We start from the raw sequence: 16341 nt of genomic DNA, 5'->3' as shown, positions 1-16341 counted from the left end.
CTTTTCGGCGACTACAATACTTCTAAAGGGCCAGCGGCTTAAAGTTATTGATATTTTTCAATGGTTCACTGACCAGTTCTAGAACAAGCAATGAAGTCCAGGTTTTCTAGGATTATCGTTGGTCCAATTTCTCAAACAACTTCCCGAGAGCCATTTTGAAGAATGGATGGGACCTGTCAGGAGAAGAAGGAAGACCATGCCATGTCAATGTTTCAGTCGTGATTGAGATATTTGGTCAACAGTCCGAAATTTCTGCCGCAGATAAGATGCATTTACCAGCCTTAAGCATATCGAATGTGGTAGCATGGAAAGCCGCACGAAGTGGCAGGGCTAGGCTGGCAAACGGCCCAACATACCTGTCTCGGGAAGATCTCGGAGTGTGTTCCACAGTACGCAAGCTTTCATCTGGGAGGTTATCTTGCAAGCCTGAGCGGTTATCGGGTTGCCATGTGTTCCCGCGAGTTAGAGAGTCAATAATGGGCTCACTCGTAGACACCATCACCTGGTACTTCGCCCAAGCGAAATATGTGCATCGTCAAATGATCGACCTCGTGGACTGGAAGTTCATAGGCATATTTGCATTTAGGCTAGACACATTGCTGGAAGACTCTGGCCTTCAAATTTCAGTTCGAATGTATTGAACTTGCAACACCCGTAATTTTATCCCTTTCCTGATTGTTGAATCAATATCGGGCAAGAATACCACGAACAAGAAATTATGGCAATATGTAATTTTTATTTTCCAAGATGGTGGTTTGGTCGCAGTTCCTTGCGCAGTACGATCTCCAAGTTCTAGAAGGGTCATACGCAAATTCCACGTTTCCTTCACGTCAATGATTTGTGCGCTTTGGTCGTAAAAACGCTCGGAGTTGAGGTTCGGCGGAATGAGGGGCTTCCCCGTAGTCCGTCCTCTTGGTCACCCCATCCCCAGGATTCGGATCAGGGTCCAGCCTGGCCCAGCGAAAACAGAGTTCAGGCTTCAAAGCTTGGTCCTTTCGGCGTGTATGGACGCGAGCCATCCGCCGGATTGGCCCGATGATTATTGGCTGCTTCACTGAGATGTAGACGTTGCACAAGGAACCCCAACGAAACTTCCCCCGTCTGGGGATAGAATTTGAACGATTAGAGTTCAGAAGAGTCTGATACTCCCTGGAGGCGGAGTTTACTTCTGGGGAGGACCATCACAGACATGTGCGAACGTCGTATAGGTCTCAGTTGGTGCAAATCGCTTTTGGATGAACATCAATATGTGCGCATGTAGTGTAACAGTCTCTGCACAGCAATCACTCGAGTATGGTGATTTGCGGTATCTTCACAGTCTTGGGAGAGTTAAGGTTCGCATCTTTCACAGGAAACTTCCTCAAATGCGCGAATGGAGTAGCTTTAAGCTGTTCGGGTTCGCTTCATTCACTTTCCTAGCTCTATGGCAGATGGGACAAATTTGAGCATGCATAAGGTTAGAAAAGTGGCTGAACTCGCCGAACCAGCGACTGGGGTTAAAGCAGGCAGGATTTGAACCATGTACCAACGAATGGAGAACTTTCAACCTTCTCACACGTGGTCCGTGGTGGTGGTGACAGGTGTGTTTGCCGGAGTTGATGGTGAGCTCGGCCGCTACTTTGCCGAGCTATCACTTGTTCTAGTCGTTGCGTGAGCCATGGGATGAAGGATATTATGAACCAAGCTTCTGGAACTCGATGATCTTGGGGTGATTTCGCCGATCACCGTGCAAGTCGCTGGTACACTTACAATACACTCGATCGGGCAGTCAACCGCCCGTTTCATCGCTTTATCACGAAACCATGCGTTTCCTGAAATAAAGGCCTTGGTAAATACAGCCATCTCGGAGTTTGGAACACGCTATAACGAGCCGCGATAAGGAAGCCCAGGTCGTAATCGGCATGATCAATCATCAGGCCAAGTTGCCACGCGATGTGAAAGGAACCGCGGCAGTTACCGCTGGCCAAGTCATTGTCGCCGTCGTTGCGGATCAAACACGACTCGCAGAATTTCTGCTTAAGTGAAGCAGCCGGGTACGTGGACCTCGGGCGGTGTCACAGCCCGCGAAGTTTACTGCTGCACCCTCGCCTCAAAATCCGACAAGCATTCGGCCGGCAGGGCAGCAAATAACGTTTCAAACCATGATGCCTCCGCATATTCAAAGAGCATGCTCCCGACCTTTCGATCTGAGGGCGTCCCAGGTTGCCTAGCTAACTAACATCACGAACGTGAATTCGATGACAACTCTTCGATGACTAAAACAGAGCAGCGTGCTCGCAACGTCGATCCGTCATGGAGATAAATCCAAGCATCGCCGAAATTTGGTCGCTCTACGCGATTGCGACTACGATGATTGCGCTGAGGGTTTTCTGTCGCACGAAAATGGTTGGAGTTTCGGGGTTCCGGCCGGACGACTATCTCGTCTTCTTTGCCTGGGTAAGAGCATTTCGTGAGGCATAGTACGACTGGGGACTGACTTGTCGAATATTAGGCTGTATACACGACGGTATCGACTATGGCGACTATGTTCGTGTTGGTCGCCCAAGGAAAACATACTTCACTCTTGACACCGGAGCAGCGAGAGATGATGCCGGAATCCGAATTGTACGTGTACCAGAACCTTGGATTGTGTTCGTTTGAAGAGAACCGCAGACGCTGATGTTTTGCAATCTCTAGTTACCTATGGGAATATGGGTCGAAGAATTTCGTGGTGGGGATGTGTTGTTATGCGACGATCGTTTGGACCCTGAAATTCAACAGTACGAGACACGATGTACACTTCCAGTTCCGCTACGAGTACCAACTGACGTTTCTGCTACAGTGTTGTTCTTCTACCGACGACTAGTCGAAGGGCAGTGGGTAGAGAAGTTCATCTTTCCCGTCATGGGCCTGGTTGGAGCGACTGCGATCGCGATGGTACTCATCATCTTCTTGACCTGCCGACCAATAACTCTGATGTGGCAAATACGACCAGACCCTGGAGGTATGTCAGGTTGAATTTAGACAAACAAGTACGGCTGACCAAGCGCCCAGAAAATTGCGTCCCGCAGAATAAGGTCTACTTCTACAGCATCCTAGCTTTCAACCTGACGACCGACATGTGTATTATCCTCATTCCTATACCAGTAAGGGCAACGAAGCTAGTGGTTGGTCATGTCAGTGCTGATGTACTTTGTAGGTAATCAGCCTCGTTCGTGCTTCGATATGGCGTAGACTCGGTGTATATTTCTTGTTCAGTCTTGGAGTTTTCGTCATGACTGCCGCCATCATCCGCGTAATTCTTATCTTTCACGTAAGTCCCACCCAAGTTCCTTTGCCATCCGTCAGGATCTAACCATGCTCTCTCAACAGCCTACCGGACAGTTCGGGCCTGGCGCTATGTGGTCAATCCGAGAAGACTTCGTGGCCATCTTCGTCGGTCAAGCGCCGATGGTCGTCCCAATCTTCAAGAAGAGATTTTGGCAACAGACGAGGATCCGATGGACGCCAAAGTCTAGCCAAGGGTCCGAAGGGAATGAGCTGAGCAGCGGGATGTCGAATCAAAAGAAGCCGGACCCGTACAGTTTAACGCAGATGGGTTTCACACATATTACGAACATTACGAACATAACGAACGTAACTCGAGGTACTCGTACCGAGGTTACGGTGGTCGGGAAGGACAGTCAAGAGAGACTGGCAGTAGGAGCGGAGCAAGTGGCGGGGGAGGGTAGTACGTCGCACGGTGATCGATCGGACGTGGAAGCAGGCAACAGTCGCTCGTCGAATATGGACATGGCAAGCCGCAGTCTCGAGATTGCGCGTGGTCCGGACCCAGCAACTTGGCGGAGGGATACCATTACGAGCATCATTGAGATTTCAAATGTCTATAGAGATTTGTAGCAGGTATACCCAGGTTGAGCAGCGAAAACTTTACGACGTAATGAAACGTAACCAGACAGCCAGCATTCCGTTCAAATGTTTGACCTGAACACAACCCACTTCTTGATCAACAGTGAGCGTGCGACATAGAAGCAAGCACCGCCCAGCAACACGGTACCAAGGTAAAGTGCGGCAGCCACCAATGGTCCCACCTGTTCCAATAAAGCGCCGCCAGCGGGCAAGGAGCCTAGAGCACCGAAAGCAACAACAAAGGTGCAAGTCCCTTAAAGACCGATGTAAGCATGACTCGACGACGTGTAGAAAAGCAAATATGCCGAGAACATCGTATAACACTTACCATAATACCTTCCATAATCCTTGGGATCGCACGTTTTCCCAACGCAAACTAGAACACGGTCAGCTCAGAAACATGATGACTTGTTTGATAGACTCTGACCTGGTGTAATAGAGAGAAAAGACCCCGATCCGAATCCCCATAGCCCGGCAAAAGCATACAGGACACCCACAGACTTAGTGCCGAAAGGAACAAACAGAACCGCAGTGAAGACGGAAGTGAGCGTTACCATGAAGAGAATGACATCGAAATGGCCGACATGATCTCCCGCAAAGCCGGGTAACAAACGACCCAGGCAGGAGCAGCCATTCAGAGTGGCAACGAGGGTGAACCCCGAGCTGGACGGAAAACCGGCCTCAACCGCGAACGTAGGAAGGAGAACGCCAATCCCGATGATTGAGATTTCGAACAAGAAAAGTTCAACTGTTATGAACAAAAACGGGGCGGATCGGAACGCTTCAAAGGTGATGGCTGCGGACTTCTTCTCGGCCGGGTTTGCCAAAGGGATAGCCAGGCGGGTGAACGGCAGAAGGCACAGGGACCCGACGCACATGAAACCAAGGATAATGAACCCAAGCATTCGGGAGCTCCAAGCCCAGCCTATTTCTGGCAGAGTTCGACGAAGAATAAGAGGGAATATGACTCCACCAAGTGACGAGCCCGCCAAGGCTGCACCCATCGCCAAACCACGCCGTCGAGAGAATAACTTGCCAATCGAAGATATTGCCAGCGATGAGGATACGGCGGATCCAATTCCACTGAGAAAACCTAGACAGAGCAGGAATTGCCAGTACTCCTTGCATTCAGCCAAGAAGAAGAACTTGGACACTGTGAGTGCTATCGCGACTGGGGCCAAGAGTTTGGGCCCATAGAGGTCTATCAGAGGTCCGACTTGAAGACCAAACAGCAAAGCGAGAGCAGTGTCGAGCCCAGTGATCCAGCCTATATCTCTTGCAGAATAGTTTTGTAACTGATTGAGCTGCAGGTAAGACTGAAGAGTTCCGATGGACTGCGAGAAGCCTAGTAAATTCAATAATGAGTACTTGAGCATCGTGATAAATTGGCGAAAGGTGTACTTACCGAAGGATGAAGCGAGAAAAAGCGAAGAGCCAACAACGCATACCCAGCGGGAAAGATCTAATTCTTCTTTCGATGACTTGTGAATGGCTTCATTATGATGCTGGTTTTCGCAATCGGGCTCTGCTGTCGTGATCATGGTTCCAGGGTTGTGATGACGGGAATCTGGTGTCTCCATGACGTAAAAATTGGAAAGAAGGCTCCTCAGAACAACAATCACAAAGAATTGACAGATGTCGGATATGCTACAATTCAGCGGAATTGACGTCTCAATAGCTATCAGTTTTCATCCTTCGGGCTTCGTCCTCATCTACAGCTTTCGCCATGTTCGCTTCGAATTTTGTGATGGCGCTGCCGGATTAGGAAGGACCCTCACCCTGTCAGGCGCGCCCGACAACTGACGAGGTGTGTTCTTGCAGAAAACCGGGGATTACATGACACATGAGACACATTAAATTTGTCGATTTTTTCTTAATGTCCGCTTGTTCAGATTATCATTAGTTCTTGATGCTCACTTGTTAAGATAATCATTAAAAACTCTTCTGTGGCTAAGATGTGCTGGTTGAGGCATGGATTCTGAGCACGATGAGCCCGTATTACGACCATTTGATTGCTTCAACGGACAAAGAGTTAATAATTGAGAGTCAAGATTCCCTTGGGCGATGAGTCGAGTTTAACACTCTGAAACATTCCTGTTCATTCATAGTAACAAATCAAAATAATTACGGGGCATTGATCGAGCCATCATTGATATCGGGCCTCAAGGTAGTGCCACGCAACGTTCTTGGTCACGGCCGGCTTCGGACTTGAAGTTCTACTGACTAACAAGCTTGGTCGATGGAGCCAATCGACGCGGTTCTAGTGTAAGGCGCACTTGACACATTGATGCATCATCCAATCATAAAGAGCGCTTTGGTGGGGCCGTTGTGTCTGCCGTTGTGTCTTTAGGTCACCGCGTCGAGTCAATGCATGAAGCGGCCGATTGACTTTTGGCACCGCCCTCCCTCTTTCACTTGTGCAAAACATCTCTCGGCAACGTCGTGCCACTATTCCGGGGCAGCACGCCTTACGCCCTATCTTACATTGAAGTTCACCCGCTATCAGTATCGATATCCGACTTTCAAGGCTATCGGCAGGGGTGGTGTCTTATCTTCGCAGCGACCTTCCGCCGCAGCCAGTGGAGTGCTGGCAGATTCAGAGCAACGGCGGAGAAATGGACCAATTCAACGACAAGACGTCTTCGGCAGCTGGAGGGCATAATATTATTCCTCCGTTGACCTCACCCGGTCAGGACTCTCGACCCAGCATTTCTCTCGGTGACATCTCTTCCTGCGATGATGCCCTCCAGTTCACATCTTTTGAGCCCTTCAGCGGCGCGAACTCTCCATTCGACTTTGAGGGAGCCCTGGACTACATTGGCGACGGTCTAGGAAGCGGGTGGATCACTCCTTTGGCATCCTGCTCCAACTGTATCACCTGGGGCTATCAGTGTCAAACAGCACAAGAACGTGAGTCCCAAGGTCGCTGTGTACCATGCGCGTCGCTTGGGTGCGAGTGCAGCTTCACAGAAGCCGTAGCAGGTGCTTCTGGAGAAGGAATCAGTAACCTCATTGATGGCAGCAGTCCCGCATTGGCCGGCATGCAAGCACCTCCCACACCAGAGGCTTCGAAGAGATCGAGTGGCGCTTTTGACAATGTCACGATACCGAACACTTCTACCCCGCCCCCACCAAAGATTGGCACAAGATTCTCTCGAGACTCAACTAGAATCTTAAGACAGTGGCTATCTTCTCATACACACCATCCGTACCCAAACGACGAAGAGAAGAAGATTCTTCAACATCAAACGGGCCTTAGCAAGACTCAAATCACCAATTGGCTCATCAATGCCCGACGCCGTGGCAAGGTGCAGAGCCGGCAGCGGTCAATTTCGCCATACTCTGGAAGCTCAACAAGACCAATCGATGTACCCAGAAGGCCAGGAACACCGGCACCAAGAATGAGCCCCCGTTACCAGAGTCTGAACCCTCTAGAGCGTTGGGTTGACTCTCCTCCGGAACATGAGCCAGCCACAGTGACTGCGATAGCGCGGGCTGTTGCATCCACCCACGCGGATTCTTCAGGTAAGATCATATACTTGGAGATCGCCATCAACGTATTCTGTTGTATGAAGTCATAGTGGCTAATACAGACCTAAGATGTAGACGAGAGTTACAACGCCAGCTACACTGACGACGAGCCACCAAGGTCGCATCGATCTTCCGCAAGCAGCGTAGGAACGTCGAGTGGACGATCGTTCGCCTCTGCGTACTCCAACCAGTCCAAAAACTCTGTACCCGTTCCTCGTCCAGCGCCTCGAGGCCGTGTGCGACAACGAAGGCGCGCGAAGCGAACTTCACTTGCGTTTCCCCGAAACCAGTATCAGTGTACTTTTTGTACCGAGACGTTCAGAACCAAGCACGATTGGCAACGGCACGAAAAGTCTCTTCACATGCCTCTGGAGAAATGGGTGTGCTCGCCGGGTGGACCAAAGACTGTTAACCCAGATACAGGCCAGGTCTGTTGCGTCTTCTGTGGCGAGGTTGAGCCAAGTCAAGAACACATCAACAATCATAACCCCTCCGCCTGCCAGGAACGCACGTTCAACAGAAAGGATCACTTGAAGCAACATCTACGCCTGGTTCATAATGCCGGCCTGCTTGACTGGTCTGCCAAGCTTTGGAGAGTCGCTGTCCCAGACATTAGGTCTCGCTGTGGCTTTTGCGGTGCACTTCTGGACACTTGGTCTTTCAGAGCGGATCACCTGGCAGACCACTTCAAGATGGGGCAGGACATGGCAAATTGGAAGGGCGACTGGGGTTTCGAGGAAGCTGTGTTGGATATGGTTGAAAACTCGGTGCCTCCATGTAAGCTTCCGTCGACTGAACATTTGAGAGAACTGTTACTAACTGGGCAGACCTTATTGAGTACGAGCGCTTTTCTCCATTCCCCTATCAGGCCAGCGGAACCCCTCCAGAGTCTCCTAGAAATGCGTTCGGATTGCTCACTCTTGAGCTCAACCACTTTTTGCGAATGTTCTACGACAAGACCGGAAACATGCCTGACAACAAGGAAATACAACTGGAAGCCTGCCGTATTATCTTCGCCTCGGAGATATCGTCGTCTCTAGAATACGATATTGGCGCTTTGCATGCGTCGTGGGTGCGGGACTTGATCACATCGTCAGACGAAATCACTCGGAAGGCTCGATTTGGACCCATCAGATCTGTCGCCGAAAGCATGATGTCTGTTCTTCAAGTAAGTGCTCACCTATCTCGCAGCTGAAGTTCCATTGCCGCTAACAGCTCTTAGATCAAAGGCAAACGGAGCCTTTTCGAGCATTGCCCTTGCGAGACGCAACTGCAGAGCTTTGTTGATGCCCGAAGCGTATTGGGCCTAGGTGTTATTACTGATCTGGAGTTGCAGAACGAAGCCTCCAAGATCGTGCTGGGTATGGGCAAAGAATGTGGAGTATCGCCATCTGACTTCGTGGCCAACTGGCTCATCAACCTGATCGGCTCATCAACGGACTGGCTCACGGGGTTTAGGGCCAGAAAACGACTTCCTTTCCCCGAAAGCCCAGCCAAGTCTCCGATTCAACAACTGCAGTCAACTTTTGGGGATCAAGGGGGGTCTTTCAATGAGCCACTTCCGCAAGACACTACCGACCGCATCGGGCTCAGTACTCACGACGGGCGCTTCAACAACCTGTTGAATGAAGAAAGCAGCTCTTTCCTATCTCAACTAGGAGATCTCGATCCTGCATTTACTAGTGATCTTGAAACGGCAGCTCTGGCATTAGGCATGGACTCCCATGCACCTGCATCGCTGGTGCCTTCGCCGGATGCCGTGCCGTCTCCTTCTGGTGTCAACGCTAATGCACCATGGGATGGGCGAGTGAGCCCGGGTGTGAAGGAAGACAAGATGGATCTGGAACTTCCGCCAGCTTGGTCTAGGGTAAAGGCCAACTATGCATTCTTCAATGACGCCAACTTCAACCGGTGGCTAGCTCTAGAGCTCCGACGCTGGGTTGCAGCAACCATGTCTCCGAACAACCCCAATTGTCACATCCCTACAGATCAGGAGCTACAGCATCAAGCTCGCTTCATTGTCTTTGAAGAGTAAGTTGTACAAGACCCCTCGGGGGATGACTCTCTGCATGCTCTTGCTAACCTCTTTTAGTGGTGATCCTTGGAATCAAACATCGGCAGACAACCTAGAATGGTTACGACGCTTCAAACGCGACGTTGGCATCCCAACCAAGACAGATCACGGATTCACGAAAGGACCACTGGACTCTCAATCTGCAGACTCGGGCGTTGGAAGACCAAAGTCTTCCTGAACTTCTTGACGATTGAGGTAGGTCGCACCACCGGATCGGAACCTGTTAACCGCAGTAATCTCGGTATCGCCAAATCGTAGTTAAAGAATTCTTGTCGTTTAATTAATCGAGTCGTAAATGCCTGAGATCCAATTCCCAGCACTGTGCGCGTGTTGAAGACCGTTTGACTAAGTTGCGTGAAGTCAAGATTGCCTCGCCTCCGCTTTGTTGGCAACTCTCGCCCTGCTGGCCCCCTAATAACAGCAGGAATGACCTTCTGCTTTTGTAGGGCAATCAAAACACAGCTAGAGCGGCTGTTGAATGCCGAACGAGCTCTAAGCGACGGGCTTGAATTGTCTTAGTGGGGATATCAATCTAGATGCGGCTCCGGGGTTCCATTCTTTTATCATAGCTCCGGACAGGGAGGGCCCGCCGATATCAATTCGGGCCAAGGCGGGCATCCGTGAAACGGTTCAACTCCACTTTCAATGTCGCGATACCCAACCCTTTGGCACTCTCTCGAATTCTCGTATCCGCGCCGGTTTGGACTCTTTCCTGAACAGGATTTCGGTACGGGGCCATCATGCCATTGTCACCGTCCTTGGACTTAGAGAGCTGTGGCTCTTGTATGTCCTCCAACCGGCTTTGAGGCCGCATTTATACGATGGCTTGCTGATGGTCAGCAGCTAGCAAGACCCCTGTGGACGGGGTTCAAGTTAGCGGGAAAGGGCAGCTCCTCTGTTCTTAATTCTTCCTTCAACCAGGTTGTGTGGGACCTGGCGCGACGTTGTTTGTCCGTTGTAGCGGAAATTATTTGTCCGCCACTGGATCGTTTCATGCTCATAACCATAAGGTGGGATTCAAATTGGTGAGGAGAAGGTGGGATCGCTGTGGCCCTGCACGGGGATCGTTGCCGATCATCCAGAATCGAAATGATCTAGAACCCCCCGAATCAACAACTTGGTATTCATCGTATAAAGACCGAGATCGTTGCCAAGCTCAATCGAAGCCCTTTTCGTCTGAATTGTCCCATTACCAAGCCGCTAGATACCCCCCTTGTCATCCTTCTTTTCCCCAGATTCCGCTCTTTTGGTTCTGTCTTTTTATCCCTATCCCTGTCACATTCGTTCCGACAATCATCAACATGCGCACCTCCACTGCCGCCGCTCTTCTCGCCGCTGCCGGCGCCAATGTCGTGAGCGCTCAGGACAAGGTCGGCTTCGGCCCGGCCTTCTCTCTTGGCCCGACCCAGAGCTGGATTCGGGAGGCCAACACCACTCTCGTTCTCCCTCCTGTTCCCAGCCCCCAGAAGGACCGTCTTGCCCTGTGGCCCGGTATGGGTACCAGCGGTGGCGATCTGATCCAGGCTCTGGCTGTCTCCTTCAGCGACCCCGCCGCCAACTGCGGTGCCAAGGCCGGTCAATGGTGCACCTGGGCCAGCACCCTCCAAGGTAAGCCGCCAAAAGGTAGACAATAGAGTTGGAATACTAATACTTGCGATAGGAGAGCAGCTTGGTGGCAAGCAGGTCCCTGCGTCTGCTGGTGACAAGATCACCATGCACTGTAAGTTATTCTCTCTTGTCCAAGGCCACCCGCATCTTCTAACGAGTTCTGAAACAGACAAGTACAACGACAGCACCGGAAAGTACGACCAGACCGTCTCTCTCAACGGCAAGGTTGTCTCCACACTCTCGACCAGTAAGTTCTGTCCATTTTACCATCCGCCGCGCGAATGCTAACAACATTAAAGGCTCCGGACAGGCTCAGGGATGGGGTACTGCCGTTGAATGCCAAGACGATGCTTGCGTCGGCACTGTTGTTGCTCACAGTAAGTTTCATCAATAAAATATTCAAAGGTTCAGTGAGAGCTCCTCTAACATCCTTGACAGAGTACACCGACACGACGATCATCCTGAACGCCGCCGATACCACCTTCAAGGGCACCCTTGGCCTCAACGAAGCTGACTCTACTGGCCTGACAACTTCCGACAGCAAGACCTTCAAGGTCACCACCATCAACATCCATTCGCACACCTTCAACAACTAGATGTTTGTGTACGGGTCCAGGTGACGGAATCATATTCTATGTACATACTTTCGCGTGGCTAGGTACCACCTTCATACATATAAAACCAAGTTCTTCGCTATGTTGCGATACACACAAGTCCCCTCGATGATTGACAACACTTTCTGAGACAACATTTGTATTCTTCCTATAGTCTACATAATCCAAAACTCGAATGAAGTAAAAGCCTCTTTCTCCAGTACTGTGGGTTGGTTGAACTTGCCAGGCCAGGCTATCTAAGGGCGCATCGAGCCCATTTCTTCATACTCTGGCAGTTCCCACTTCACATTCTCCTTCAACAGCCACTCCCCAAGCACATTAAGTCTCAGCAATGAGACCAACCCCAGAAGGAAGTTCAGAATGCCGATTCCGAATGGTGTCGTGGGCCAGATCTTCCAGATGAAAGCATCGCCTGAGATGCCATGCTGTACCTGATCCATGAAAGGCCGAAACTTCTGTTCGTAGGCACTAAGAGCCTTTCCAAGACCGTCCTTAAAGTCCTTATCACCGCAATGTTTGCCGATCTCCCCAGCCAAGACGTACGCGCCAACAACAGCCGATGTTGTGCCCATCCCGGTCATCACTGAAGGGCAGTATGCTGCGTCTCCAACAAGAGTAACGCTGCCCTTCGACCAACCATTCATCTTGACGAGGCCGATATGTTCGCAGTAAAAGTCGGTCGACTTCATCATTCTCTCAAGGATGTCCTTTGTCTCCCATCCGGCACCATCAAAGACCCTTGCCATCGCTTCCTTCTGTTTCTCAAGTCCCTCCCGCCGAGCATTCTTGATCTCCTCCGAATCAGTTCTGCACATGAGATAGATCTGTGTCTGGTCGGGGCTATGTCTTCGGGTCATGATGGTGCGATTGTTGGTGCCGATGTAAGCCGTGGCATTGTACCCCTCCCCCTCCTGCATTGGCTTAGAAACAGTGAAGTACCCAGCGTAGGAGCCTCCGAGTGGCTCGAAGCCATCTGTTTGCTTCGCCCCCAACATCATCTTGCGGGTACGAGAGCCTTGCCCATCGGCACCCACCAAAAGGTCGAAGGTGTCTGTCTTCCCGTTGCTGAAGAGCACTTCTACTCCGTCGCCCATCTGCTCGAGTTTCTCAACGGAAGTGCCAAAGACGTACTTGGCTCGGTTCTTGGTGGCGTCGTAGATGATGCGGCACAGATCGCCTCTCATAATCTCGTATTCAGTTGTGAAGCTTTGAAGTCCTTTGCCGGACGTGTTGGCTGGGAAGTACGCGCGGCGCCTTCCGGAGCTGTCGACTATCTGCAGGCCCTGCTCAGGAGCTGACTTGGCGCGAAAGGCCTGTTCAAGACCCATCCGCTTGATGACTTCAATACCGTGGCCGCGGAGGTCCAGCTGAAGACCGGTTGCCCGCAAAGTCGGGAACCACTCAACCACTGTGATGTCATGGCCAAGCTTGGAAAGCCAGAATGCCAGGGAGTTTCCGGCGACACCGCCGCCGCTGATGAGGATTCTCATGGGTGCCATGCTTGGTAAAAATTAAGAAACGGGTAAATGGTGAAGATGTATCGTGATGCGATGTGATTTTGATTAGGAATGCAATGCGGGAGAAGGGTACTTAATGCGAGATTGATCACTTTTGATGCGTGTTTAAATAATGATCTGAGATGTGAGTGCTTTCGTGAGAGAGTTGTTTAGTTTTGTCCGCCTGGCCGTACATATCTCCGCTCAAGGCCGCCTGACGCCGTCTAAGACCGTACGGAACAGGCAGCCATAGATAGCATCAAGCTCAAACCAATAAAGAGAGGGAAGCTTGAGCAAAAGCTGTCCCTACGTAACCTAACCCATTAAGATGACAGATTAAAGCCGGCGGCTGAATCTTTCATCTACGTGCCAGCTTCCCCATCGTCACAAGCAAAACGTAGCTGTTGAAGTCACTGGTCATTATAGGAGGTTCTCGAGGTCTTTTGTCAATTACTTTCTCAAGGATATGAAGTTTGAAATTGGTCCTAAGAAGCAGCAAAGTCTGTGTCTGGTAGAAAGAAATCAAAGGCCCAGTCTATCGCGAACGCTTCCTGTCCCTCACGATCCGCTGCCATCGTGGATGTATCAGTGCTCCATGGCGATGGAACACTTTCTAGTCTTCTCTGGAGTACAGAGTTACAGAAGTCAAGGCTGTTCTTCGCAGACTGTGCGATCATGTGTTCCCCAGAGTGACTCTCCTCCATTGCTTCGACTTGAGCTACAATCATGCTGAGAAACATATGGCCTTTGATATTAGTATCTCCTTGTCGAATTCTCTCAGCTGACATCTCAATCAAGTCTTTGACCGAACTCTTCAGGAGCGCTCTGTAACGATCGTCTCGATGAATGGTCCCATCCACCTGCTGCGATTTCGCCACGGCAAGGAATTCCAAACTAATAGTCGCTATGGCATACCTAAATCCTTCCCTGAAAAGACCACCAGACAGCGCCGTCAGCCGAGAGAAATTATCGTCAGGTTCCGGAGAAATGATTGCCATAGAAGCGTCTAGGCTGGCTCTAATCGAGTAGTGGAATAAGGGGTTCGACCGCGCTTTGCTGGCGAAAGGACAGTGCAGGGGTAACATGAAGCGCCGTACCAAGTAGTCTACGAGATTTCGATGGAAAGTGGTTATCTCTCGGGCCTCAGATCGTTTACCAAACGCCATGTTTTCTCTACAAGCCGTGGTGATCTCGTCGCTAAGGGCAAGGGCATCTGTGTAAGAGAGTTCTGAGTGTAGATCGTTCAGTAATTGAAGAATCTTCAAGCGGGTTGGAAGACTGTCTAGTAGCAGTAGTTGAAGTGAGGTATTCGTGAACACACGTCGCGGATGGGGCTCAACTATGTCGGTTGACTCGTCCATCTCATCGTCATTGATATTCGATGGGGCCTCTGTATCGAACTCACTAAACGATAGTCTTGGGGGCATAGCGGAATCCAAAGATGACTGTACAACCAGCTCGAGAATGGTTGCCCACAATCTTCTTCGTAGCTCCGCCTGAAGAAACGACATTTTCGGCAAATGCTTGGGGTCTCGGTGCAGGCCAATCTGCATAGCTCGGTGAATGAGTGACCCCATGGACATCCATATCAGATCTCCGCCGACCGAGAATATTTGGCGCGCGAGCATCGTGAGACAATGGACTTGAAGACCTGTTATGCCAAGTCTGTCTTTCTCCAAAGGCCCAGACAGCCAGTTTTGAGCCGCGTAGACCCAATGGGTTGCCGTTTGCCGGAGCGTGACATTTCCATGTTCCGACAGGCTTGAACCCATGCCGATGACGAGCAGTATTTTCAGACGGATATCCATAGTTGTGGTTTCCGGATGATCCCAGAACTCGTGGTACTCGGTCCAAAAGGTAGGTATGTGTAAAATCCGATGCACCAACTCAAATGAATTGAGGTAGGCATCGACCATTGCGTCGGCAACTTCTCGAGACGGAGGCATCAAGCTGGGTGATAGGCCTGACATGCTTCTGGTAGGACGGCAAACCTTGAGCCTTTTCGCCAGAGTCTTGCAATTTTGATACAAACTGTCGGTTTCCACAGCAAGGACTTGGGTTGCGGCATTTTGAAAAGGTGGTTCTTTGGCGGGGTCCTTGGCCTCGGTGTATGCTGAGAACCAGGCCAACACTGGCTCAAACTGGTGATGGGGTCAGATTAACATAGTACTAGGATCGATGATTAACACTGCCCTACCTCTTCAGCTTCTCCCATCCAGTCGCTCCATCTCCAAAGTCTCGACTTCTTTAGAACAACCTGGGAGTCTTGAGGCCCGCTATGACTGGACAGTACATTCCGTGCCAGTCCAGGCGACCCGAGGCTATTCGTTCCTGTGGAGTCTTGCTCAAGTCTTTGTAATCGTCTCACTAGATCTTGCAGATCTGGCTCTGCTTCGGAACTACGGTTCTGAGGGGATATGTTGTGATGTCCCACGGCATTCGAGGTTCTGATACGTCTCTCATCCGCACGGATTGTCTGAGGGGAAGCGGTATCCGCAAGATCTTGGAATGATCGGCCGAGATTGGGCGGCGGTCCTTGTCCTGCTACTGCAGGCGATGCTGGGCGCAAAGCCTGGTTTGATAGCGCGCGGCCCGCGTCGCTCCGAGGGGTCGAATCCCGAGTCTCCGTATCGGTTCTGTAAGTTTTGTAGGTGCATTGAAGTTTTGAAGAGACGCAGTGCGTGCAGGGGTCGTTGCGATCGCACTTGATCTTGCGCCGACGGCATTCCAGGCACGAGAGCGCAGGCCTCCGACGCTTACGGTGTTGTCGCTCCATGAGTGATGATGATACTCTTTCTCGGCCGTAAAGAATTGGGCAGAGATTCCTGCAAATAGACGGTAACTTATCTTGTTGTTTGTAATATTCACAGCAGGTAAGAGACGTCGTCTCCTGAGGAGTTGAAGAAAATATGTCATCCGCCGTTTTCGGCCGTAAGCGGATATGTCGAGGCGCGCTCAGCATCATAAGACCGCTTACGTCCGTCTGCCGCAGTCTGTGGCGGCTTATTTCAGCCACACCTTGACTGTCTTTCGCGTGCGGATCCTTCGAATGATCATTCCGGGAACTTGGTGCATTTCTTAGGTTGGTCGGGATGTAACAAAACGTGCCTTAGTTTCGTCTAAATATGGG

The 16341-nt window shown here is 50.8% G+C and overlaps 6 protein-coding genes across 6 annotated transcripts; 3 read left to right on the top strand and 3 right to left on the bottom strand.

Annotated features, from left to right (window-relative positions):
- Positions 1-2382: 2382 nt before the first annotated feature.
- On the top strand, positions 2383-3879 carry CGCS363_v013119 (uncharacterized protein; the record flags this gene model as incomplete). Its single annotated transcript, XM_036644968.1, has 7 exons — positions 2383-2436; positions 2492-2604; positions 2677-2759; positions 2822-2983; positions 3034-3125; positions 3179-3292; positions 3352-3879. 7 exons carry the CDS (start codon positions 2383-2385, stop codon positions 3877-3879), a joined length of 1146 nt encoding a protein of 381 aa, XP_036489488.1.
- A 71-nt stretch (positions 3880-3950) lies between these two features.
- MCH4-0 (putative transporter MCH4) lies at positions 3951-5468 on the bottom strand (the record flags this gene model as incomplete). Its single annotated transcript, XM_036644967.1, has 4 exons — positions 3951-4141; positions 4217-4264; positions 4316-5233; positions 5294-5468. The coding sequence occupies 4 exons, from the start codon at positions 5466-5468 to the stop codon at positions 3951-3953; spliced, it is 1332 nt and encodes a 443-aa protein (XP_036489487.1).
- A 1035-nt stretch (positions 5469-6503) lies between these two features.
- On the top strand, positions 6504-9671 carry CGCS363_v013117 (uncharacterized protein; the record flags this gene model as incomplete). Its single annotated transcript, XM_036644966.1, has 5 exons — positions 6504-6798; positions 7843-8196; positions 8247-8587; positions 8642-9450; positions 9512-9671. The coding sequence occupies 5 exons, from the start codon at positions 6504-6506 to the stop codon at positions 9669-9671; spliced, it is 1959 nt and encodes a 652-aa protein (XP_036489260.1).
- Positions 9672-10794: 1123 nt separating this feature from the next.
- Positions 10795-11697, top strand: CGCS363_v013116 (uncharacterized protein; the record flags this gene model as incomplete). Its single annotated transcript, XM_036644965.1, has 5 exons — positions 10795-11101; positions 11154-11213; positions 11271-11348; positions 11401-11478; positions 11540-11697. 5 exons carry the CDS (start codon positions 10795-10797, stop codon positions 11695-11697), a joined length of 681 nt encoding a protein of 226 aa, XP_036489259.1.
- Positions 11698-11951: 254 nt separating this feature from the next.
- Positions 11952-13214, bottom strand: CGCS363_v013115 (Uncharacterized protein; the record flags this gene model as incomplete). Its single annotated transcript, XM_036644964.1, has 1 exon — positions 11952-13214. The coding sequence occupies one exon, from the start codon at positions 13212-13214 to the stop codon at positions 11952-11954; it is 1263 nt and encodes a 420-aa protein (XP_036489489.1).
- A 482-nt stretch (positions 13215-13696) lies between these two features.
- lepB-1 (Transcription factor lepE) lies at positions 13697-15426 on the bottom strand (the record flags this gene model as incomplete). Its single annotated transcript, XM_036644963.1, has 3 exons — positions 13697-15174; positions 15229-15352; positions 15409-15426. 3 exons carry the CDS (start codon positions 15424-15426, stop codon positions 13697-13699), a joined length of 1620 nt encoding a protein of 539 aa, XP_036489328.1.
- Between the last annotated feature and the right edge of the window lie 915 nt (positions 15427-16341).

The sequence above is a fragment of the Colletotrichum siamense genome (assembly GCF_013390195.1).
Source record: "Colletotrichum siamense strain Cg363 chromosome Unknown KSG_Cg363_contig09, whole genome shotgun sequence".
NCBI classification, from domain to species: Eukaryota; Fungi; Ascomycota; class Sordariomycetes; order Glomerellales; family Glomerellaceae; genus Colletotrichum; species Colletotrichum siamense.
Note: the sequence above shows the minus strand (reverse complement) of the source record. Positions and strands in the feature narration are given on the sequence as shown.